The sequence below is a fragment of the Mastacembelus armatus genome, chromosome 22, assembly GCF_900324485.2.
Source record: "Mastacembelus armatus chromosome 22, fMasArm1.2, whole genome shotgun sequence".
Lineage (NCBI taxonomy): Eukaryota > Metazoa > Chordata > Actinopteri > Synbranchiformes > Mastacembelidae > Mastacembelus > Mastacembelus armatus.
Genome location: NC_046654.1, coordinates 2,027,413 through 2,052,497, shown reverse-complemented (window position 1 = coordinate 2,052,497; position 25,085 = coordinate 2,027,413). Strand labels below are relative to the sequence as shown.

Here is a 25,085-nt window from a genome sequence, read left to right as displayed (position 1 = left end):
CACTATCAAGAAATCTTTTGGCAGGCGGGCGAAGCGTACAAGCCAAATAAGCTTTGGAGGACGACGATTTGCTGAACAATGGCTGTTCTATTCTCAGTCCATCCGGCACCTCATCCTGTAGACAGGTTAGGCATTTTTCTGGATGTGAATTAAACAGTAAACACAACTCAGTGTCTCATTTAACAAGTGTGGAGTCTCCTGAACTACTGAAAGGCAGCTAAACATCGTCAACTGTAGAAATTCACTTACATCTTCACCTGTAAAAGCTCCAGGATTAGCGTCGATTGTCCCATGACCTAATCTGTTTGGTATTTTCAATTACATTGAACATGTTTTTCTTTGTGTTGTCTTATTGTGATTTTCATTAAACTGAGTATTACTGTCTAGACGCAAGTATTTTTCCAAAGATAACACACACTTAAGCACAAATGGAAAAAAGCCTGTGACTAACCAAATGTTATTCAAGGTTTTCACATCAGATCACAGGCTGAACTGAAAATGGTCAGCTGGAATCAGGTTCAATGTGAAACAAAAAGTGTTTTATATTTCAGGGCTTTGCCTGGAGACTGAGACATTTTTTGTTTTTTTGTTTTTACCTGATTTCATTCAAAGTCATTGGTTAATTCTGCTGTAGTTATCATTAAGGAAAATTTTTACATTTGGAAACATTTTCTTCTTTTGTCAAATAAAAAGTGATTTTGTTTCATTTTCTTAGATCTGCACAAAATTTATTTTATTGGCCACAACATGCAGCAGAAACAAGCTGTAAACACAAACTTTCTCCACAAACGTCTGAGAAAATATCACACTTTTAACCAAAATATTCATTTCGAGTTAAAAACGCCAGATTTTTTTTCTTGCCGGGTTAAAAAAGTCAACAGATTTGTATGTAGGTAAAATCCTCCCAGAAGACATGAGGTCGGGGTTAAAAGTACACCTAGAAAAGCCTTCGCTGTCTGTGGGAAAAAGGAGTGGACAGCTGTAGATCAGGAGGTCAGTGCCTTCATGTGAACTGTGTGTGCAGGCCACAGCTATGTATGTATTAATAAACCTCATTACTGTCTCTGCATGGAGCCTGATGAATTATGGATGAAAATACAGACCCGTCTGTGTGTTCTGCTCACGTCCAACCCTGCCACCTTTTTGCTCTGTTATGTCTCTTTCCATTCGGTGCCGCCCCCATTCAGCACACACACACACACACACACACACACACACACACACACACACACACACACACACAGACGTGTGACAGCAACACAAACTCAATTTTTAAGCCTTAAATCTTCTCAGGTGTCTGCTCATCTTCTCCCTCTTCTTGGCCTGTTTTCAACTCTCCATCAGTCTCTGAGGCCTTTGATGGCTGCATGTGCTGTGTGTTTCAGCCTTATGATGTCACACACACACACACACACACACACACACACACACACCTGTGTACGTCCTCTGCTCTACCTCTGGCTGTGGTTCAGGACAGGTCTTAGCTGGCTGGCTGACAGTGGTGTTGACATACGGCGGGTTTTTAATTACAAAGCTCTCCTTAAGGAAATTGTTGAGATACTTAACAGATAAGGCAGACATGGAGGGGAACAAAGAGGCTCGTTGTCTTGTGTCAGGAGGACTGCTTTTGGAGGGCGCACAAGGAGGGTGGTGGAGGTGGAGTTGGGGGGTTTGTCAGTGGGAGCAGCAGTTTAATCTGACAAAATATGTTTGAGCTCTCTCTCTCTCACGCTGACACTTAAATTTGTGGCCGCTGTTGGTTTAATTGTATAATTTTGACAGAACTGTCATGATTGATGTCAATTGCAAAATCTAATCAGCGTACACTGTCCTCGTGCGTGTATAAACATGTTTGCATGTGTGTGTACAAAGCAAATATATAAGGAAATCAACACACACACACACACACACACACACACACCTGTGTGACTGTGACTATTTTGCGCACTGTAAAAATGGCAATGCAAATGAGGAAAGGTGTTGCTGGTGCTGTGAGGTGGAACAGTAATGTCTGTTCCTGGAACATCCAATTATCTATATAAAGTACAGAAACATACAGTCTGTCATGTCTCAGCCCAGGCACGGGGACAATTTCAGAGCCTGTGGTTGTATAATCTGTCGCGGTGACCCTGTGAAGAGGCAGACATATTGTATAGTCATGCAGGGGGAGGAAGGCTGTGCAAATTTTCACCTGCTGTTTTTCACCCATCTCTTTTTCTCTCTCTCTCCGACCGCTAACCAGGACCAGAGCTGCCCTGTCTGGCTTTGCTGCACACATTTCCATTTCTGTGAATGAAAGAGCCCTAACAGGCAGTGTGAGGGTAGGTGTGCATGGGTGAGAGAGGGAGGCATTAGGGATATGTGTCTGTCTCTTTCATCTGCCTCATCAACCTTCCTGCTCCCTCTTCATCTGTCTTTCCTCATCCCTTTCTTCTTTCTCCTTCTTTGTGGTTACACATCTGCTTACTCTGTCCCTTCATCCTCCTCCAGTCCTCCTCCTCTTCCTTGTGTCTGCCAGGACGAATTCAGATTTGCTCTACTGGCTTGACCGTAATCAATTAGTAGCAAAGCATGTTACACGGGGTCTATATTATAAGTATAATAATTACACTTTTTAAATTTGCCTGTTCTTCCTCCTCCTCCTCTTCTTTCTTTTTTCTCAGCTAGTTGACTCATCCATCTTTGCTCGCCTCCACCGCCGCGGTTGTTCAAAACGGTTCAGGGTCTCTACATGCGCCCTCACATGCGCTTCTGTTTAAAGCCCCCCCACATCCAGGGCAGCTGACACATCTAATATTGAAACCAAACTCGGCTTCCATCCCTCCCACGTCTCCCCCTCTCGCCCCCTCTCTCCCCTTATGTTATTTTGCCAGGAGAGCTAAAATAATAAACCCTTGTACCGTCTGCAGAGCGTAATGGAGCCTTTTTCTCCTTGGAAAAAAGAGAAAGAGTCGTGGTGTTGCAGTGGCTAGCAGCAGAGCCATGGCAGTCGAGCTGCTTCGAGGTTTGGTTTTTTTTTAAAATCATGTCAGAAAACTTTCAAAACTCCCATGAAACGTTATTTTTGAGTGTGGTGTTTCTGGTAATTGACTGCATTTTTTCCCCATGTGACAACTTTCTCCTCATCACTGGTGCAGCATATGGCAGTTTATCTCCTGCGTACGACAGCAAAGTCAGAATCGAAAAACATGGCCTGGGTTTTAGCTTTGGTTTATTCAGCTCTGCTTCTGAGTGTGTCTGCTCTTTTTAGGCATCATGTGGTGGCAGACTTCTGACGGGGTCATGAGGTCATCTTTGACTTCTATCAACCTCCCTTCTCCAACACCGATAGACCTGAGCCCATGTTTTCATCTGATTGATAAATACATGTTATATTATTAGTATTTATTCAATGTGGTCCTTTCTAAAATGTGAATATGTTATATGGTCTTATAGCTTTGAGTTGACTTTCTGATCAATGCAGCTAATTAACTGATTTATTGAGCAAAATGCCAAATAATTTGGGGCTTCAGCTTCTCGTATGTGAGATTTTGCTCCTTTTTCCATTTTGTATCATTTGGAATTGAATCTTTTAGACAGTGGAACAAAACAAGGAATTGAAATTTGTCTGCCGGGGAACATTTTATTCAGTAAACAACCAAACAGTGAATCATAGAATAAGACAAACTATCAGCCTGTGAGCTGCTGCACTGGAGTAGTTGGGAGTCAAGTACGAGCGCTTTGCTCAGTGGCACGTTGGCACCGGTTGAATAGACTAGTAACTGAACATTTTCATGTGTGAAGCACTATACAGTCTCATTGTGCTCCTTAGGAAACTCCATTGACTCTTCACTGAATGGCAGACCGGGACTGCAGGCCGCGGCGGAGAGGAGCGCATACAGGCGCAGTCACCTTGGTTACTGAAGTGGTTACCATAGATACGTCTGGCTGTCCGGGTACCTGCAGGACACAACTCGTTAGCAATGATGTGCAACATAAAATAAAAATGAACGTTAGTTTAATTTCTGGCTTTTTAACCATAGTGCCAGTTATTTTGTGTCGGGCCCGGTTCCAGAGGACCGTCGTACCTCGTTCAGGCTGCGTTAGTATAGAGGTCTGGTAGAGATGTCTCAGGACAACTGTGCTCCAGTTGTTCTTTTTCCCAAACAGAGGCTCCTCTCTGGGACCTGTTTGTGATGGCAGATCCTTGAGGGAAGCAGGGAGGGAGGGATGATGGGATTAGAGTCTTTCCTGCTCCAGTCCTGGAGCAAACACACTTAACACACCAGCTCAGTGTTCAGGAGTTTCCCCATGCTCCAACAGAGACCCAGAGGGGCTGAAATGTTGATAACACTGTCAATTTTGACTTTGACACATTCCTCAGTGGTTATTGAGTAACCACGGTCTGTCAGAAAGACATGGGGGCTGAGACCAATAGCAGGTTTCAGGCAGAGACAGACCCACACAGTCCCACCGCACTAATAAACAGCACCGTAAACAGAGCAGTAAACGCACACCCACCCTGCTCCACCTCCAGACCCACTGACGAGTCCTGCTTCAAGTTTAGAACTGAGCTTTATTGATGCGCCTCTGGTATGTACACAGCAGGATTCATTAGGGTCCTAGTCATTTGGATCATTCCTTCACTTAACTGTTAATTTTCTGCCACACTGCCAGGATCAGACCTTGTTTAGGTCCCACAAGGCCCCAAAACAGAGGCCATGATCTCGGTGTTTGCAGTATAGTCCTGCAGAGGGTTTTCTTGGAGACACTTCATGCGTCCTGTTAAATGCTCATTCTTCATTATCCCTGACAGTGAATGAACAAAAGACTAGATGAGGTTTATATTTCAGCTCTTTGTTAACTTCTCTGAAACACAGTGAGTGTTAGAGAGTGTAAACACACCGACTGTGGGTTTTTCTTATACAATGGAAACGCTGCTGTCTGGTTTGTAACGCTGCTATGGCGACAAGTCGACGCAGAACAATTAGTCTGGTTTTGTATTTGTGTGTGTAGGTTTGAGTGTGTGGTTGTGACACTGATAACTCTGTCACTCACACACACTGATACTCTCCCAGCGAGTAAGAGAGTATCAGTGTGTGTGTGTGTGTGTGTGTGTGTGTGCATTGGGGAACACTTGCCAAACCGAGAGGTCAGGGCAGGGTCATGGCTGGGGTCAAAGTTTAACATTTCGATCGTGGTCGTCTCCTTATGTCAGTGTGTTTTGGAGATGGATTCCATCAGCTGCTTCTTGTCTAAAAAGCTTTTTGTAGAAAACACCAAATTCAACCTTCAGTCTTTTAACTATTAATGTATGAAACTACAGTAAGTTCTGACAATATGAATATACGCCAGAATTTCCATAGCAAAGATATTTTTTCACATATTTTAGCTATTGTTAATGTTAATTGTTAATGAGCAGACAGCATTCTGGGCACAGTTTTGAAAGACTTTAGGATTTCTTTTGTTTCATAATTAATTCCTCAAATTTTTTTCTGCTCTTCCCCAATTTCTGCTTCTTGTCATTTTCAGATCATGTCCCTGATTCAGCAAACCCTAATGATAAAGTAGTGCTGACCACTGGTTTTGTCTTGGAAGTCTGTATAAGGTCATTTGCTCTTCCCAGAATAACTTTAAGTCAAACTGTTGCACAAGTGATTCCTAAGATTTCACTAAATAAAGTGGTAACTTAGGCCCTAAATAAGAAGCTTTGACATCCAAATTCTGAAAAGCCGCCTTGTAATCGGATTGGTTCCTCCGTGTTGTTTAGGGAAGTGTGATTATGTTGTATTGTGGCCCCACACACACTTAGCAGACATCCTGGCTTTTGTGGGCCGAGCTTCTTACACTTGTCTGTTGAATTGAAACTAGGCCAGTTCGTCTTTGGAATGACAATTACCATGGACCAAACCCAGGCCCTATTCTGAGGGGTGGAGGGGTGGGTGGGGTGACGATGAGGCTTTGAAAGGAGCAAAGACAATTGGGCGCTGCCAAGATGCTCTGGACGTACAGTAGCTTCCGATGCTCGTTAGAGCAGCCGAGCGGAGGGCCAGGCTCTGGGAGGTGGAGGAGGCAGGCGGGGATGGAGGGTGAGCCTGGCACAGGCCGGGGCGGGGTGTTTAGAGGCAATGTCTATCTTTAACTTGATTTTAGGGGCTCTTTTGATAAAGCACAGCTCAGTTCAGTGAAGAATAGAGGCAACAAGCTGGGGAAAGCCTCCCTCCCTCTTCTCTCCTCTTTTCTCCTCTCCTCTTTGATCTATGCCGAGCCATCCCTCTTTTCTCTCCATCTCCTCCTGGCAGGCTTCTCTGCAACGGTGTGAGGTTGTCAGGCTGGCCTAGATTAAGGGCATTGTCCAAAGGTATTTACATCCGGCCAAACCATATTAAACAGAGATTAGGGGTTTTCATTGCACATTGCAAAAGAAAAAAAAAAACACACAAAAAGAATAAAAAGAAGAGGGAGCTTTTCCAGGACGAGTAGGATTTACAATTGGCATAGCAGTGAAATGGAGGAAGAGAATCACTCTCTCTATAAAGGGGGGAGGTGATGGTTAGTGGTGGAGGTGCTGGTCGTTGTGGAAAGGTGGGGGGCTCCACAGATCCTGTTTGAAGGTCATGTGATGCTGGCTTGTCTGAGTGGGTGTTGAGTGTGCCAAACGTTTGGCAGCTGGTCCAGTTCTTCGGCCGACTGTAGGGAGCAGGAGTAAAAGAATCTGTTGGCGGGACACAGCGAGCAGACGGGCTGCTGTGCAGGCCATCACAGTCTGTACCAGGTGTCTGTCTGTGTCTGAAGTCTCTTTAAAAGCCTCTTTCCTTTTATTACAACGTGGGTCCTTTTTTGGCTTTGGTCGAAGTTTCATCGAACATATTGCTGAAATAGTAGTGTCTGCACACACAGCACACTCCATAGCCAGAGACTTTATTAATATTGTGCAACGTTTGGATCCCACATGGATCTTTGTCAAGTCACTGCGTTATTATCTCTTAACATATTGCCGAAGAAACAGTCAGTTTTCAACAAGCCGACAGATTAACCAAACGTACCCACATGTGCACAGCGATAATGTCTACATAGCATCCTGGCATCACGCACATGCCCACCAATTGGCCCTGACTGATCACTCAAACGATGGAAAGTGTTTGCTGTCCCTGTTCAAAGAGATCTGCAGGCATTTTCAGTAGTAGATGCAAACAACTAATTACCTGCAATAAAAAAGGCCATTTGTTGCTCAATTGTTTGCCACTGCTTTGAGAACAGCCCGCTCTGCAGATGTTGGAAACATGGCCTTGTTGTATTATTAGCTCAGAGTAGTGAGGAGGAGGAGGAAAAAGAAAAAGGGAGCTTGATAAAGATGAATGTCTCCCCGGCCCATCTGGAATCCATCACTTTCTAAAGAGGTTAAATGCAGATATGGTTTAAAGAGGTATGTGTTGCTGCTTTTCTACCAGACTCAATAAAAGTACCTGTTAAGCCCCCTGAAGAAAGAAAGTCCTGTAACCTTTTACTGTTTATGATCTGCCAGCCTGTTTAAACCTCCGTGGATGCTGCTTCATGCAAAGCAGCCTCTGCGAGCAAGAAAACGTCAGTAGCATAAATCAGGCTGGAAAACCAGCAGGAAGTTTGTAAATGACACTAATAAATTTGCTAAACTTTTTTTTTTTTTTTTTGTCTGTGGATTTTAAGTATTACTGATGACCTACAGGTTCAGTGTTTCAGCACAGCAGAGATGAAATTCTGTGTTTGTTTCCTCTAGAGCAGAAAATTAACTTCTCAAAGTGCCACCACAGTGGTGCCACAATTTGGCTCTTTATTGACAGATGTACAATTCAGAAAATAACCTCCTCGCTCTGAATTTAACGACGGATAGAAACAGAGCTCTTTGGTGGATGTAGCAAAACAACAGTGCATCCTGGAATTTGAAGTTTGGGGCCTAACCCAAATATGGGATTGTGTTTACCAAACCTTTCAACTCCACACAAATAGCCCGTCTGGGCTGTAAAACAGTAAAACTCCTCTTGGACGATATATAAATGTGACAAAAAGGTGTGATTTCTGTCTGTCTAATGAGCTAAACTCAGTCCGTGTCCGCTCCGGTGACCTGATACGACAGCAGCCATGGCGACAGCTCCCGGGTCTGGTCTATGCTCCTTTCGTCCCTCAGTGTGTGTGTTAGGGAGAGAGAGGCAGGCATGGAAAAGGCTTCCCACATAAAGAGGCCTTTTCTTCCCCGGGGCCGCAGCCTGCCCGCCGGCCCCTGGAGAAGTGTGTAGAGGATAAATAAACCTCTTCAGACACACAGAAAAGATGGAGTCTGTGAGCGGTGCGCTAACGGACAGTGTGCCGCAGTATCTCAAAGAGAGACTTTATATTATTCTGAAGGGCTATTTGTTATGATATTGAGCCAAGAGGGTAAGAAGGGCCAGGAGGGCAGGGGCCTCTTGATTTATGGGGTGACCATCCAGCCCAAAACACACACACACACACGCACACACACACACACACACAGTTCCTCATTTACAATAATAGAAACTTACATAGATATCCAAGCCCACATCCACATTTACACATACACACACTCACAAAGTACATATCACACATTGCTTCCAGCTGGACCAAGGTTCCGGCGAAAATACTCCCACCCCTTTCAAACACACACACACACACACAGACACACACACACACAGACACGCACAGGGCAGCCAATAGCTCACACATGCTGCACCGGATGAGGAAACAACAGGAATGTCTAGATGTTGATATCAAGCTGGATGCCACCAGGCAGCAGAGCTTTCATTTATCTGGTTTGGCAGAATCACACCCAGCCCGATTTATTTATGAAGCGCTTTTAAATCAAGCAGGTTCGTCATCAAGCGGTTCACAGAGGACAAAGAACATACGTTGATTTACAAAGACAAACAATGTGAGTCAAAGCCTTTGAATTAGTGCTTTTAATCCCACAGCACAAAATATGTACAGAACTTTTTCTTGGCGACATTCGTGCTACTGACTACAGCTACTGACTACAGCTACTGACTACAGCTACTGACTACAGCTACTGACTAAAGCTACTGACTAAAGCTACTGACTACAGCTACTGACTACAGCTACTGACTAAAGCTACTGACTACAGTTACTGACTAAAGCTACTGACTAAAGCTACTGACTACAGCTACTGACTACAGCTACTGACTACAGCTACTGACTACAGCTACTGACTACAGCTACTGACTACAGCTACTGACTAAAGCTACTGACTACAGCTACTGACTACAGCTACTGACTACAGCTACTGACTAAAGCTACTGACTACAGCTACTGACTACAGCTACTGACTAAAGCTACTGACTACAGCTACTGACTACAGCTACTGACTACAGCTACTGACTACAGCTACTGACTACAGCTACTGACTACAGCTACTGACTACAGCTACTGACTAAAGCTACTGACTACAGCTACTGACTACAGCTACTGACTACAGCTACTGACTAAAGCTACTGACTACAGCTACTGACTACAGCTACTGACTACAGCTACTGACTAAAGCTACTGACTACAGCTACTGACTAAAGCTACTGACTACAGCTACTGACTACAGCTACTGACTAAAGCTACTGACTAAAGCTACTGACTACAGCTACTGACTACAGCTACTGACTAAAGCTACTGACTACAGCTACTGACTAAAGCTACTGACTACAGCTACTGACTACAGCTACTGACTAAAGCTACTGACTACCGCTACTGACTACAGCTACTGACTACAGCTACTGACTACAGTACTGACTAAAGCTACTGACTACAGCTACTGACTACAGCTACTGACTACAGCTACTGACTAAAGCTACTGACTACAGCTACTGACTACAGCTACTGACTACAGCTACTCCAACACAAGCTTGAAAACCTAGAGTGTTGAGTTTAAATAAATGTCAAGGTGGAGACCCTGTCAGCATTTTAAGCTTCTAATGGAGACTTTTGTGGTCATTTAATGGGCTAAAATGCTGCTTCAGAGTCTTTTTCATTACATGATCAGACACTTTTGGCATCATGTTCTTCTAATTCCACCCCAGTGTTTCCTGGGCTTCCTAATCTACTGCCTCGTGGCAGGAACCAAGACTTTAGTCAAAATGCAAGTAAAGATCCTGAGTTCCCTTTAAGGTTTCTGGAAGGGCCTCCTGTGGTTGAAAATGGACCATACTCCACTTTGGTTCATTAAGCCTCACTGTCAGATGCAGTGAACCACAGGAGACAAACTGGCCCAGTTCAGCTGTGAGTTGTGAAATCAAACTGCAGCTTTGAATCTTTCCATCTACACATTTAGAGGAAGGTGACTGACTAATGCATTGAACAAGGAATTTAAAGTGCTCATGTGCTAATTAAGATGGCAGTGGGTGCATATTTCTCTGTGAAACACTTACATAAGTCAGTTTCAGAGAAGTGTCTCCTGTCACCTCTCGGTACAGGGCGCTGGCTGTGAAGGTACAACAAGGCAGCTACAGTCTCTGCTAGAGCTCTGTCCTGAAAGGTTTTTCAGGGCCACAAAGTGAAGCCTTTTAAACCAGATCCACTTTCATTCAGAGCAGCTTCTTTTGCCACATTCAAATCTGCATTTCAAAGTCCAGGATCTGAAGCAGAAACGGATATTTTGTCACTGATGGGGACCAACAAAAGCAGGCTTTGCTCTTTTTTGTGACACCTGAGAAACTGAGATTTTTAATGCAATGTGTGTTTTGTTCATTCTGTAAATTGCATTTGTTGGCCTGTGGTGGTGTAAACGTCCAAGCAGTGCACATCCTCCTATCTGTTTCCTAGGGATCAAAGCAAATGTATTGCATAGCTTTGTTATTAACAAATACTAATTAAATAAGATCCCAGTAACATCTAATCCATGTTTTCCTTCTAAGAGGTCACAGTTTAGCAACACAAAGCACAGAGAATAATAACATTAATGCAAGGTCTACTTTTTCACTTGGCAAATAAAACAGTTCCTACAGCCATGCAGTGACTTTTTCATCCAGTATACTTGTTGAGGTACACTTACTTGCCAGGTGCAAATGAGAATATATGCTTTAATTTGAGCGAACTAACCCTTTAAGCAGAAAATACAGACCTAACACAAATAAAACGTTTCTCTGTGCTGCTGCTCATTCAGAGCTGCCGGAGCAGTCGAGCGCTCGGGGTCCATAAAGCCGAAGTGAGATATGAGTCTCTGGAGATTACTCTATCTACCCCATTAAGCCCAGTTCCCCATGTTTAAGACCTGAATATATTCTAAGACCTATTTTCTCCTTTTCTTTCACGGAGGTCATAAGTAATATGCTAAGGTAGCGAGCCATTCACGCTGTGATTGAATTTATGTGCTCTGCACCATCGCCTCAGCGTTTTTCAGCACCTGAATGGGCCTTTTTGTTTAAAAAGTGTTGTAAATATCGTTGTCACATCCAGGGGCCAAGCAGAGAACAGCACAGCCATGTGAAGCACATTGTTGACTTAACATCTTTAGTATTGTTAATGACAGAGAGAGCACTTCATTTAATTCACGTCACCCATAGAAGAAAATCTAAAGTGTTTAGGGCTGAGATGAAACAGGCAGAAGAATGAGAGTTAGTCCTTCTCACTTATATGTATTTGTCACTGCATTCATTTATTGCTATTGTTGTTTTTCTGCACCACATATCTGAGAGAAATGGTGTGTTTTCTACTCCGCTACATCTAACGTTGTAGATTCAGGATTTATCTTCACGTGTCTGGGATCTCAAAAAGCAGACATGGTTCCAGGGGACTCCAGCGTTACCTGCTGGTTTTCCCATCCATCCGTCTGTGTTCGTCTCCTTGACTCGCGTTGGTCCTCAGCAGCAGCCTGACAGCACCCATCTATAATTTAGAGCACCTGTTATGTATTCCCCGTGAAGATTGTCTCGTCTGGACTGCTCTTGATTTCAACTTTGCCTCTCAACTCCAATTTCCTGATCTGAGTTCGATGCTTTCTGTGCAAAGGCTGCGCTCACATTCGCTGCGTGTCAGCGATCCTCTGTAACGCCGCTGCCCTTTCAGCGGGTCAACACTGGCTGTATTTGCCAACATAAATCACGCTCTTTTAACACACCTCATTCATTCTTTCCCATGCCTGGGTGGGTGCGCATTGAGTGTGAAAACAAGTGTGTGTTGTGTACTCTGTTGCCCAAGCAGCTCATTCGAAGACTTTTACAGCGGCTGCACTCACATGTGAAAGTATGCGTGCATATATGTGCTAATAAGTGTCCCTGTGCACATCTAGTTCTTTGTCTCATCCTGACGACGATGAGACGACACCTCAGTGTTCATTTATCCAGACGTGTCCCTCCGTCCTCAGTGGAGGCCGGCATCCTTAGTGAAGCTAGTAAACATGTTGATTTTTCCTGGGCTCTAAGCAAGCTGGCACATGGAGCTCCTGGAGTAAATGAGCTGGTGTTTGACAGAGAAGGTTGAAGAGAAAGTGGAGGGGGTTCATTTCCACACAGTCCAGATCTGTCACATCCTTCACGCTGGAATAAAAAGTTCTACTTTTCTGACTTCCAATGGCAGATTAGCTGATTGCTTGCCAGCGGTCCGGTGGTTAACGCTGCATCACTGCTCGTTTGTTCCAGAATGAGGATGGGACTTTTCTCGCACTGAGAAAACTTTGTGACTGAGTTTGCCTCCTAATTGCATAGTTGGAAAAGGTGTTTATGCAAAATCATGAGGTGACTTTACAGGTAGCAAACAGGCAGATGTCCTGCCCATTTCTCTGAATTACTAACAGTGTGTGATGATGTTAGCAGACAGAAAGTAGCTGGTCTTTTTGACTATTTTTTATACGTATTAATAAATGTTGTAATAAGCGTTCAATTGTGAAATGAAAGACATGAATCTAGAGAAACAGAATCACATGTAAAGCTGTTAGTGAAATATACAGAAAACCACTTTTCTCATGACCAACTATGCTTCTCTTTGTGTGCAGACTCTGTGTCCAGTGAGTCGGCCTTCCTGGAGGACTTCGTTCTGGGCGTGGGGGACACCCTGGAAATGTCATGTGAAGTGGAAGACCCCTCACAGTCAGTCGTCTGGTTCAAAGATGGTGCCAGATTGGTTCTCAATAATCGGACGAGGCTGGTCCAGAGGATATTGCGCATCATCAACGTGTCATACGAGGACTCGGCCGTCTACACGTGTCGGCTCGCCCTCACCAACATGATGGTCAGCAACTACACCATCAAGGTGACAGGTGAGTCCGAAGCTAAGTATTGTTGTATTCTGTGGGAGTTACATCATGGCAACTATAGGTGAAAATAATATAATAAATCAATAAATAATTTAAATAGGAACATACTGCAAATGTAGAACAAGTTTGAGATGCAAATTACAGATTCAAATTCAGTGACATTGCCCTTTAAGTAAAATATAAATCCAAGGACATACTAATTTTTTATACTACTGGAGTGAGTAAAAGAGTTGTCCAAAACAGTTACAGCAGTGATTTCTCTAACTTGGTTGTAGAAAAACAATAAAAACAGGAGACAAATGCATGAACACCTGTACATCATCACACTGGCACAGACTTTCACTAACACCCAGCCAAGTTTCACACAGATTCCCCCTCCTGACGCCCCATCAAGGGTGAAATTCATCATCTTATGAGGGGATGAGTAACGTCATAAACAAGTGTGTGATGCAAACAGGAATGCAGGAGGAGGGGATGGGGGAGTGTGGGGGCCAGGAAGGAGCGAGCAGTAGCTTAAAAGTCGGGTGGCTTTTTCCCGTAAAACTCATGGACACCAGCTGAGCCTGTTATTGACAACTAATTAGAAAGCAATTAGCTTGAAACATTTCATTATTGAAAACAGATGGGGTGGCAAGAAATGAGAGAGTTTGCTCCCTCTCAACTCACCCCGCACCTCCTCACACACACACACACACACACACACACACACACACAACACACACACACACACACACACACAGATGCATGTCTTGGCTGCAAACTGGAGAGTAAATGGCCTTTTCCATGGCTGAACAGGGATGGACAGCTTCTCCTCACGGACACACGTATCAGCTCCAGACTGCAGGAGGAAATGGACTAAACCATCTTTCCAAGTTCCATATTCTGCTTTAAAATCGGACTATTTTTAAACAAGTGTCGAAATTGTTTCAGGAGTAAATACCACACAGGAAACAAATTTATCGCAGCCTGTTTTTATACCATTTTAACACACAGTGCATGCTTACATTACTTGTGAAGTCAAAGATTTTGCAGTATGTGAGGGCAATATCCTGTTCTCCTCCCTCTACTGAATACAGAACCTCAGCCCCATCTAAAACACACATGGACCATTGTGTTTTTCATCAAATATTTGAGTAGGGTGTCAGATATTTAGGAGCGCTATCAGATGTGGCACCTGGACGGCGTCCAGATCATACTGTACACACACACAGTACACATGTTGGAAACAAGGGGCTATAAAGTGAGGAGATGAAAGAAGTAATCTGGGAGCTGAAGTGCATGAAAATAAATATCCTTTATGTTTTATGACTTTGCAAATCCCTGGTTATGTTTAGAAGAATCGGCTGTGGGTAAAACCGGTGATGTTTACGTTAAAAACTTGGGTGTAGATCAGTTTTATCTAAATCAAATAGTTAGTTAGTTATCTACGGTAAATACTGCATAACTCTGCTTTCATCTTGAACTTTACTTTTTCCACCAACCTTCAGTTGGCACGTTGTTTTATCAAAGTATCCATAAAGGTGATCGACAGTAAACAAGCCTCCAGTGCTACCATAGTATAGGAAACTAAAACATTACATTTACTGAGCTCCAAGGACAGTAATGAACTACTCTACCACTTACTAGACATTTCACACAGCTTCAAAGTTTGGTTAAGCTGAAATTGGTGTTTTACTGTGTTACATGAAGTATCTCTGCAACTGTACTCACAAATACTTTGATCACAAGCTTTACTAACTAACTAACAACACTCCCATCTGCAGTACTCTGTGTTTTATGTTGGATAGTTGGCATGCCAAAGTGTTAACTCATAAATAAGGTAAATATTATTTACATATCAGCATGTTAGCATGTTAGCCTGTTAGCCTGTTAGCAATATCATTATGAGCATGATCTTTCTCAGTATTATACTGTGAGGTTTATTTTGACAACCACGGGAGTTTTGTTTTTGAAATAGTTGGTGTCATGTTTACGGGTGTGATGGAGCTCATTCATTAATGGGAGTCAAACTAGCTTTTTCCTGCTGAGCTGCACCACAACAGTAACATGGAGCCGTGGACGTAGGCGTCAAACAACAGAAACAAAAACCTGTTAGTCAGGAGCAGGTTTTGTTAACTGGGGTTGTCGGGGTAACAGCTGGCTCTCATTAACCAGACCCATGGAGCTGAACCAGAAAACTCCACGGTCAGATGGAAAATAATTATGGAAAGCAGAGCTGAAAATGTGTGATACAGCAAATCTAAACACTCGTATCTGCGGCTGGAGCATAATTAGACGTCATCTGACACGCTAACCGTTAGCAAGATGGTGGTGTGTTGCAAAGATAGAGTTATTTTTGCATGTGTATGTGCGTATCGGCACACTCTCACAGGAGCGTGTCACTAATGACCCTCTCATTTGTAGCGTCTGTTGAATTGTTTGGTTTGTAATATCTGAGACAGCCGCCACGCTGCAGAGAACTGTAGACCCATTCATGAGTTTCCCAGTGAGCTGAGCCACTTCTAATACGCATTCATGCATGTGTGTGTGTGTGTGTGTGTGTGTGTGTGTGTGTGTGTGTACATTCGTCTAATCATGCTGTTTGTGAACACACACCATTTCCACCACATGCACAACAGTTTTTTTTCCAGTCTTTATTTTTCCATTTGTCTTGCACAAGATAAATTATGTGGTACGAGCTTCCAAATCTTTGGTGGTATCTGATGGTCAACACAGTTCAAGGAGTCTGAGCGTGTTTGTGTTGATCAGTACAGATCAAATAAGACATGTGAAAATGAATGCCACTCTGTCTGTCTTCTATTTTAAGATTCTCTGTCGTCCGGTGATGATGAAGACTATGATGAAGATCCAGAAGACGCAGGTAATAGAAATGTCTGATGTAAATGTAGAGACTTTTCAGTTTAAAGTTATATATATGGTTAAATAATGTGAAATAGAGTTTCTCCATGCAGCCCTAACTGTGGCTGGAGCTCCCTTTTCACAGAGCTGTGAACTGCTGTGAACGGGTTGAAGTTAATCTGATCCAACTTTAATGTTTAATGTTGTTTACAACTTTATTTCCCCTTGACCACAAAGAGGTAAATGTTAAGCCCATAGGGTGTATAAACTAAACCACTGTCATTTCATTCAGTTAAAATCTCATTTGGGGATTTTATTGGCACCAAGCAGAAATGAAATGCGATATAAATTACAAAGGAAGAACATTCCTCCAGAAGGTGTTTACATTCACACGTACGGTTTTTATTTCTGTAATTAAATTTTAAAACATCTAAAACATAGATGGATAGTTGAAGTACTACGATGGCAAACTAAATATGATACCTGGGTCTGTGGGACTGCTGAAGAGATTACAGACCATTTATATGAGATTCCTCTTGTATCATTTAGTTTCTCATGTTTCCAAGCCTGAGTTATTAGCACAACATATAACGTGATAAACAGCTGAGGCGGGAGAGGTGAAACTGTATATTTATATGAGTGATATCATCAGGCTGAATGTTTGAGTTTGGGCTCATTTCAGTCGTCACTGTGATAAAGGATTTTCTCTGTAGAAAGTTACTTTAATGGGCAGTTTTGTGACTGTCATTGGATTTATGCAGCTGATTAGACTTATATGAGCACAATCTGAGTTTTATGTCAGTAATCGGAATTATATGGCTGCTCGCCGTCCTGTACTCACATTAAACTTCTCCCCATAGCGGCAGACTAAACACCTCTATTGTACGGATCAAAAGGTTGCCGGTTCTCTGGTGGTTACACCCCTCTCGGCGCTGCGTCGTGATGTGAGCTGTTTTGGCATTCGGAGACACGCGGAGTTCAGGTGCAGGTGAACAAAGGACGATGAGGGACGGCTTCCGCTCGCAGTGTACGCTTCACACACTCTGTTCTGTCAGGTAGCATGACTCTGGGGAGACGGGAAGCGGTGAGCTCCCGACCAGCCAGACGCCGCGCTGTGCTGCCTTTGTTGTACCATACAGAGACAGACAGCGGAAGGTGAGGCGCAGACAGTCAAAACCAAGAGAAATCAAATGATTGAACGGCATCGGGAAGAGAAGTTACGATGGCATAGCGAAGCAAGGAAGACAATACAAAGCCACATCAGGAAGCTGAGAATGTACGAGACAGATAACTGCAAGTGTAGATTTAAGTTTACACATTTCTCTGAGCTTTCCACTGATTTTTAAAACTGTTTGCAGACTCTGATTCTGTATGAGTCTACATCTTGACAGTGGACTCAGGCGTCACTTGAAAAACAGGCCATCATGTCTTGAACAGAATCCCAGTTCACCTTAACCGCGCAACAAAAACTGTTACCAGAAGTGAAATATGGAACTGTTTGGGTAACGGGGGGACAGGCGGACGCCCAGCTGAAATCAAAGCCTCTTTCTAAATGTTCCTACAAACCTCCAACCAAAAAAAAATGGCCATCACACTCCAGTCAAATTAAAATACCGAGACAGTGACAGGGTGAAACTGGCTGCTGTGGTCATCACTGAAGTTTAATCCAATCTAACATCATCTAACGTTCCACTGCAACACAACTGCATCTGAAAACCGTGCCAGGAGGCAAAGAAGAGACATTTACATCACCAAAATAATGAGCAGTAAATGTTACAGCACATGAAGTTTTTAGGGTTTTCAGGGAGAAGCTTTTTCTGTAAATGTTTAGCCTTTCTCAGACATATCACAGTGCATCATAGATTAAGGGTTTTCTCACTGTTTGGAGACAGGAAAGAAATCTATATGTTGTCAGAAACATGCAACAACTGTTAGTAAGCCCGAGTGGCCCGGGGAGTATCTGTTGATATCGCTTTCACTTTCTGCTTACTACAGATGACAGAGGCTTAAAAATGTAATCTTCCTTCATATTCGCATTTGCCTTTTTCTTTGAGGCCTTCAGCTGCTCTTATCCAGAGAGATTATAGAAGAAAGCAGCAAAATAAGTTGCATTGTGACGCTGCAGAAAGCTTCTTGTTGCTGTCGGTACTCGGAGTCTTTTTGACTGTAAGCCACGGTGGATAATCTCAACACCTGTGATGTAAAACCTGAATGCATTTGAAAGCTCAGCCTCACTTCTCCGTAAAAGCCTGGAGTGTTTTCTAAACAAGCTGAAGTAGCAGCAGATTACCGCACACATCCTGAATGCCAGTCAATAGCCTCAGACTGCCAGAGTTAATCTCTGGATGTAAGTCTACCTCATGACATACGAGGCTCCGATTTCCTGGCTAAAAGGAGAGGGATTAGCCCAGAAACGTTAAACCCCTATCGCTGCTTAATGTCCGCTAAGCCATCGCTAATTAGCCGGGCGTAGCAGGAAGGAGCCATATGACGAGCCGCACAGAGTCCCTGTCGGTGAGCGGAAGAACATCCACTCCTACATGCAGAGAGGACCATAATAGAGACGTGGAGCTGGTGGAAGAGTCAGGCTGTTAATGAGGGAGGAGGCGTAGAAAAGATTTGCTGATTGACGGCTGAACAGGGACAATTGTGGAGCGGGAGAAAAGAAAAGGTGGCACCGAAAGGAAAAGGGACCATCAAGCTGCTGCAGTCATGAGCTGGTCCTCAACCGACCTCCAGAGCTTTTGAGACGCATGTGGAAACGACACCGTGCACAAACAGTAATCTCGAGCAGCGTGTATAACTGACACCAGAAACATTACAGCAGCATCTGTGTGTGTTTCCTCTGTTTCATTTACAAAGTTGAAACTTAAATCTGCAGCATGTCCACTGAAGCAGCAGGCAAAGGCCTCCACACAGTGGAGACACTGTACGTAACTGACCAAACTGTAAAGTCAACATTGGCTCTTTGTACTCTGACAGGCAGCACAGAGAAACCACATGTCACGATGTTGTGTAGAAATTGCACAACATCAGTTTAAGCCCATTTAAATCTTGTCATGACAAGTGAAAATGATCACTGATAATGGCGTCAGCACACAAATGAAATCTCCCATGAAATCTGCCTCAAGGATCGAAAGAAACGCATCAAGTGTGAGAAATAAATTGTAAACCAATGTCACCATTCAGTCATGCATGATTACCAGCAAACAGTCAACAACTTGACTATCAGTGTTACACATTTTTGAAAATGTTTCCCAGTGTTAAATAGGGAATATTCTTTAACCAAGGAGCAGATATTAAATATTAAAATATTTGGAAAGAAATCGAACTGCAGGAGAAAAAGTAAAATGCTGCTCGACCAAACATGACATCAGTACTAGCATCTCTTTTAATGTGTTCAACAATAAAAGTATATGTCACCTCTTTTGACTTGTACGTCTTAGAATATGCTGAATATAAAAGTCGGATTTATCCTGTGGGTCTTTAGGAAAAACAAGTTAGGAGTCAGAGCTGGAACCATCTTCCAGCCTCACACGATGAGTATTAGTTATTAAAGTGAGCATTCTTCGCAGTGAGGAAACTGTGTACACACTCAGAGCCTGTGTGAAGTGAAAGGGCAGTGTGTGCCAGGGCAGGAATGTTAGCAGAGCCTAATCTGTGTTGTGCTGTGCTCCTGAGCTATGCAGCCTGCTTGTTTACCCTGGCAGCAGAGCAGAGAGCCGGACACCGGGCCACGCTATGCTGCTCCGTGGCCGCCATTCCTCTGACTCTGTTTGCCTTGAGTCCCTGCAGGCCATCCGGGGCAGCGTGTCTTCAAAGAGCTCCAGTGTAATCTGTAATGAAATCTTCCTGTGTGCTCGCAGGCGTCAGCGAGGGCAAATTATACAATTACACAATTAGACTCCCCCTCCTCCTGTTCCCCAGATCGGCGTCTGAACGCTGAAGGGCCTTGTGCCATGGCCATCGGCACCACGGCGTGTCCTGCTCCAGCTAATTGCTGTTGCGCTGAAGTTGGACTGACAGAAAGCCAGAGTCCTGCTCCTATGACCTGCAACACCGTGAACAGGGGCTGCACGGTGTGAAACACGTATGAAGGACCACTGACAAAGACAGTTCAACCCTCTCAACCTATTTTAATAACACAAAATATTTAGAATATAAATATAATCATGCAGTACATGTGGCAGGTTTCTGTCCTTCAACTGAATACAGTAGTTCATGAGAACATATTGAAAGAAAAACTGCTGGACCCTTAACAAAAACTAAATCATTTTTTGACCCTTGGCTCAACTTTCCACCAAATTTCATTTGAATTAGTGTGATTTCTGAGAGACCCTGCTTCTTACCCAACACACAGAAAGGAGTGAAAACTTCACCTCCATGTCAGCAGCGATAGAAGCTTCTGAACACAGATGCTTATGGTATCTTGTCAAACTTTGAAAGGAATGTGAGAAAGTCAACCAGCTGTTTAAGCAGCAGCAGGTGCTGTGGTTAGATGAAGACCTGAAATATACATCCAGACTTTTGTGTTTACTGTCAAAACCAAGAAGTCCTCTGAGATATCAGTGAGTTTGGATAACGCTTTAGACTGTGCTGCTGATTGCATCTTTGTTGAGTTGTGTGGCAGCAGTGCTACTGTGCGTGTGAGTGATACATAACCCCTCCCGCTGATGGTGTTCAGTGATTTCTGTTCGGTCGAGCTGTGGAGTTTGTTATCGAACAAAAACCAAACCAAATAAACAGAGCAGGCGGGTATTTTTAGGCTCCCGGAGAGATTCCCCTCCTCGCTTAACCTCTGCAGCTGCCAGGTGGACACGATGCTGTAACTGCAGAGCTCGTGTTATGGTAAATGCATAAGCATGTGGAGACCCCCTCCCTGTGGAGGTTTGGGGTTATCTTCTCTGGTGCCCCCCCTCCCTGCTCAGAAAATCCCACTCCCCTCCGCTGAGGAAATACCATCCGGCCAATTAGACACGGGATGGGATTGCTGAGCGTACACAGCAGGACTCCACAGTCAATCTAACACATATTAAAACCAAATGTGTTGCTTACAGAGAAAAGGCTGCAATTATTACTTTCTGTTACAGACCTGCTTGACAACTCTAACACACATTTTGGTCTTAAAGGTTTTCGTCTTACTGCTTCATGTTCACTCTGAATTGGGATGGTTGTGTTCTGCTGCACAGAGGTGATGATGTTTGTGTTGTGCACTGAGAACAGGGAAGGCAGCATGAGCAACCATCACCCACCATATCTGCTAAAATAACCAAGCGCCAACTTCAATTTCCTGCCACCTTCAGCAGTTAAAGGTTAAAGGCTCCTGAACCGATCTCAGTGTTTTGGGGACAAAACCATGGAGATGAAATCGAGACGAGCACCCCGGCTCGTGCTGAATCCGCACACTCTTCTATTTTGGGCTAAAAACCTCATCGTGGCAGAAGGATCAGCAGCAGCAGGGAGGTGTTTTCAGGCCCAGATGAGTTCAAGAGCAGCAGCAGCAGGAGGAGGAGGAGCAGGAGGACCACACATCGGGAGAGAGACTGTTTAAAAACTCAGTGTGCGTTTCTCTTTGTGTGTGTGTGTGTGTGTGTGTGTGTGTGTGGGGCTGATTGCGATGCCAAGAAAACAATGTGTTCAGACTCCTTGGAGGTTTGTCCCACACTGTGCGGCGAGTCGCTCCAAATACACAGAGAGAAGAGACATAGTGAGAGAGAAGTAATGAAATCTAACATATTTCCCTTTTAAGGTGGAAGCAGTTTTGTGTGGCTGCATGTGGACAGTGTTTGTCTTTGCAAGCTGGGGATTCTCTAACTCAGGCTGGGAACGGTGTGTTAACTCACACACACACACACACACAGACGCACCGAGGTTAAAGTCTCTTCAGTAGAATCAAGCAACATTTTGTTTGTTTGCTTTCTAAGAAGATACGTCTGTGTTTCTCATCACTGAATCTCCCCCTCGGTCTGGTTGTAATTACTCTGTGAAGTCGTAGCCAAGGTTTGATGGCGGCAGTCAAAGAAATGTGTGTCAGGAATATATCAGAGCTCCCAGGCGCTGTCCCTGCTGCAGGCACGCACACAGAGGATCAAAGATGACCACAGACTGGCGGCAGATTGATTTTTACTGTGATATCTCACCTGGGTTGGTCCTGATGAGATTAACTCCTTGAATGTGAGAAAAACTTTAAACTTAAATTATGTTTTGACTCAAATCTGATGCAAACACACACACACACACTCGACATTGAGATGGAAATAAGCTCCTCTCTCTCCTCCTGAATTTATTTAGAAAGTAAAAGAGACATCTGATGACTGGTCAGCCACCTCCCCAGCTTTTGTCCCAGGAAACACACACACACACACACACACACAGACTTATAAAGAGTGTGAGTGAGCCATGCATCAGTGCTCTCACCCTCCACACCCACACAGCAGCAACAATGGGTCGCTCTGACTCGCTCCTCTCTCTTTGTTTGTCGTCCTCTCAATACAACTCAATAAATCGCCCTGACAGGTTTCCAGGCTCTCAGGATCCGATGATTCAAACGAACTCTTTCATTGTCGTCGGGGAAGACGATGATAAGCTTTGTTTGGTCCTCATGACGCTTCACGCGCTCGTTTGTGTTCTTTCAGCATCCGTCAAACTGTGTTTTACACCGTTTGAACATAACTGTATGTCAGTGCAGCAGGGTGGGCTCTGGGGTTACAACCAAAATGTAAAAGGTTCGAACTCAGTAGTAGACAGGTGACATCCATTAGCAGCTACTCCTTTTTTCAAATTCCTGTTTTGAAAACTTGACTCAAAGTTGGACAGAGAAACGTAGATGTATGTGTGTAAATGGCCTGGGTGAGGGAACAGTGAGGGAAGACCAGTGAAACCTCAGCCTCACATCTGGTCTGACAAAGTACGTAACTCGTCCAAGATGAACCAGCTTGAAGACAGGGCAGTGGAGCAAGTTGTCCCATCTGTGCCATCTTTGAGCAATTACAGAAACATCTAACTATGAATTCCTGGAGGGTCCTACCCAAAATTTTTGTGATCTGAGCATAGACCAGAAAACTAAAGAGCTACAGTAACAGTTTGGGTAAGAATGTGGCAGATACTGGCCGAGAAAATCAGACTAGAGATGTAAAACCAAAAGCTAATTAGCATCTTAGCTTGTCTTGAATGACCTGAGTTGTAACTCTGTCCATAATAATGTGAGAACTGGTCTCAGATGATATGAAAAACGACTTTGCACTGGCCAAGACAGACTTGAGGTTTGACCTGGACTAATCTCAAATCACTTAAGACCTGACTTGTACTTACCTTAAATGACTTGAGACCTAGACTAGACTTATGGACTTGACTTGGACTTGGACTTAGACCTACCTCTGTTGTCACCACTGCATAAAACTATTCACTGAATGGTAAATGCTTTCATCTGTAGTTTTCCTCGACTGACACCCCGCTTTGTGCTTCACCCACAGAAGCTCCATACTGGACCAGGCCTGACAGGATGGACAAGAAGCTTCTGGCTATTCCTGCTGCCAACACCGTCAAGTTCCGCTGTGCCGCGTCTGGAAACCCGACGCCAAGCATCCACTGGCTGAAGAACGGCAAAGAGTTCAAGGGAGAGCAGAGGATGGGAGGCATCAAGGTGAGAGGAATTAACTTCAAACATGTTAACACTTTCAGGTCACGGGAGCAGGGGTGGGATTTTGAGATCCAAATTCTGATGCAAGCTCCAAAAGTTCATCCTGTAGGAAGTAATGCTCTTCCCTTCCTCAGCTCCAAGCCCAAAGTGCTTTTTAGCAAGGCATCTTAATCCCCTTCTAGTCCAGTGGAGCTGCTGTGTGTCCATCAGTAGATCAGCGTGACTGTTGCGATGCTCCCTGGTGTGAATTTCTAAAACTAGAGGAGCTTGATGAATCTTCTCACGGTAAATAAAGGTCAGAAAACATGCCCCAGGGCCTCGCAGGACCCAGACCACTCTTAGCCTGTGCTGACTGAAATAAATTTAGACAGTCAAACTGCCGTGCTGAAATCAGAGTGGTCCACAGATACGTGCGTGCTCGCGTGATAGCTCGGTGCTGACAGTAACGCGGTGCAGCAAACAGCTGTTGTACTCAGTTTTGTCATCAGATTCAGCCTAAACACTGGGCTCTCATGCGGAATGGCGCTGCTTAAAGTAACAGGGCTTGGTTTACTTTAGTTTTCCTTTAATGGCCCTGAGCTGTAGGGTTAAAAGACGACCTCAGCGCGGTAACAACATCGGAATTCAAACAGTCAAAATGTGTGTTTTGGTTCAGAATAAACTTAATAACATATCAATTCTACAATTATGCCCCGAGATGTAAATTCCTCCTGGATCATTCGTGCCTGTGTCTTTTTCTCTCTGCTTCAGTCTTCAGTCTGCCGTAACGAAGTTATAATGAAGGGAAATTTACCTGTTAATATTTAACCAACTTTCAAAAAGTCTTTTTGATGAACTGTTTCAAATTTCTGCATATTCTTATGTCAAACCTTTTACAGTGTAGGGATTTATCAGCTTTATTTTTGTTTTTTGTGACTTCATTTTACATTTTCAGCCAACACAAGTTCAACTATATGAAAGAAAACTCTAAGAGCCACAAAATGTCATCTGTTCCCTCTGTAGTCAAGTAGTCAAGTAACTTTAAATTTGTTTTCATTGTTTAAGGCCAATCGTTTTAGCTCTTCATGAGTGTTTTTAGGAATATTTTTCTTTCCTAAAGTTTCTACTTTACTCAAAGTTCACGCTAAAGCTATGGCTAACCTGTTAGCCTGTTTGTGTGTATTTCAAAAGCAAACTATGGAGCATGTGCAGATTTTTAGCCTAAAATGACTATTCAGTGCTAAATGTTAGTGTAATAATAGTTCATTCAGTTTAGTCTGAACAATATTTACCTAAAGTTTTGTTGGCATTATTTTACCAGCCCATATAGGAGGTGGTTTTTTTCCAAAGCAGCACAGTCTCGATTTAGTTAATAAATATCTTAAATATCTTGTTGCATAAATA

At 43.7% G+C, this 25,085-nt stretch overlaps 1 protein-coding gene across 3 annotated transcripts in view; it reads left to right on the top strand.

Annotated features, from left to right (window-relative positions):
* fgfr3 (fibroblast growth factor receptor 3) overlaps positions 1–25,085 on the top strand; it is a 62,871-nt gene that overhangs the window by 9,714 nt on the left and 28,072 nt on the right. For all 3 annotated transcript variants that reach the window (XM_026302725.2, XM_026302707.2, XM_026302717.2), the window contains exons 3-5: positions 12,965–13,228; positions 16,032–16,085; positions 23,536–23,705. In XM_026302725.2, the coding sequence (XP_026158510.1) occupies positions 12,965–13,228; positions 16,032–16,085; positions 23,536–23,705 (488 nt within the window). The remainder of the gene's footprint in view (positions 1–12,964; positions 13,229–16,031; positions 16,086–23,535; positions 23,706–25,085) is intronic.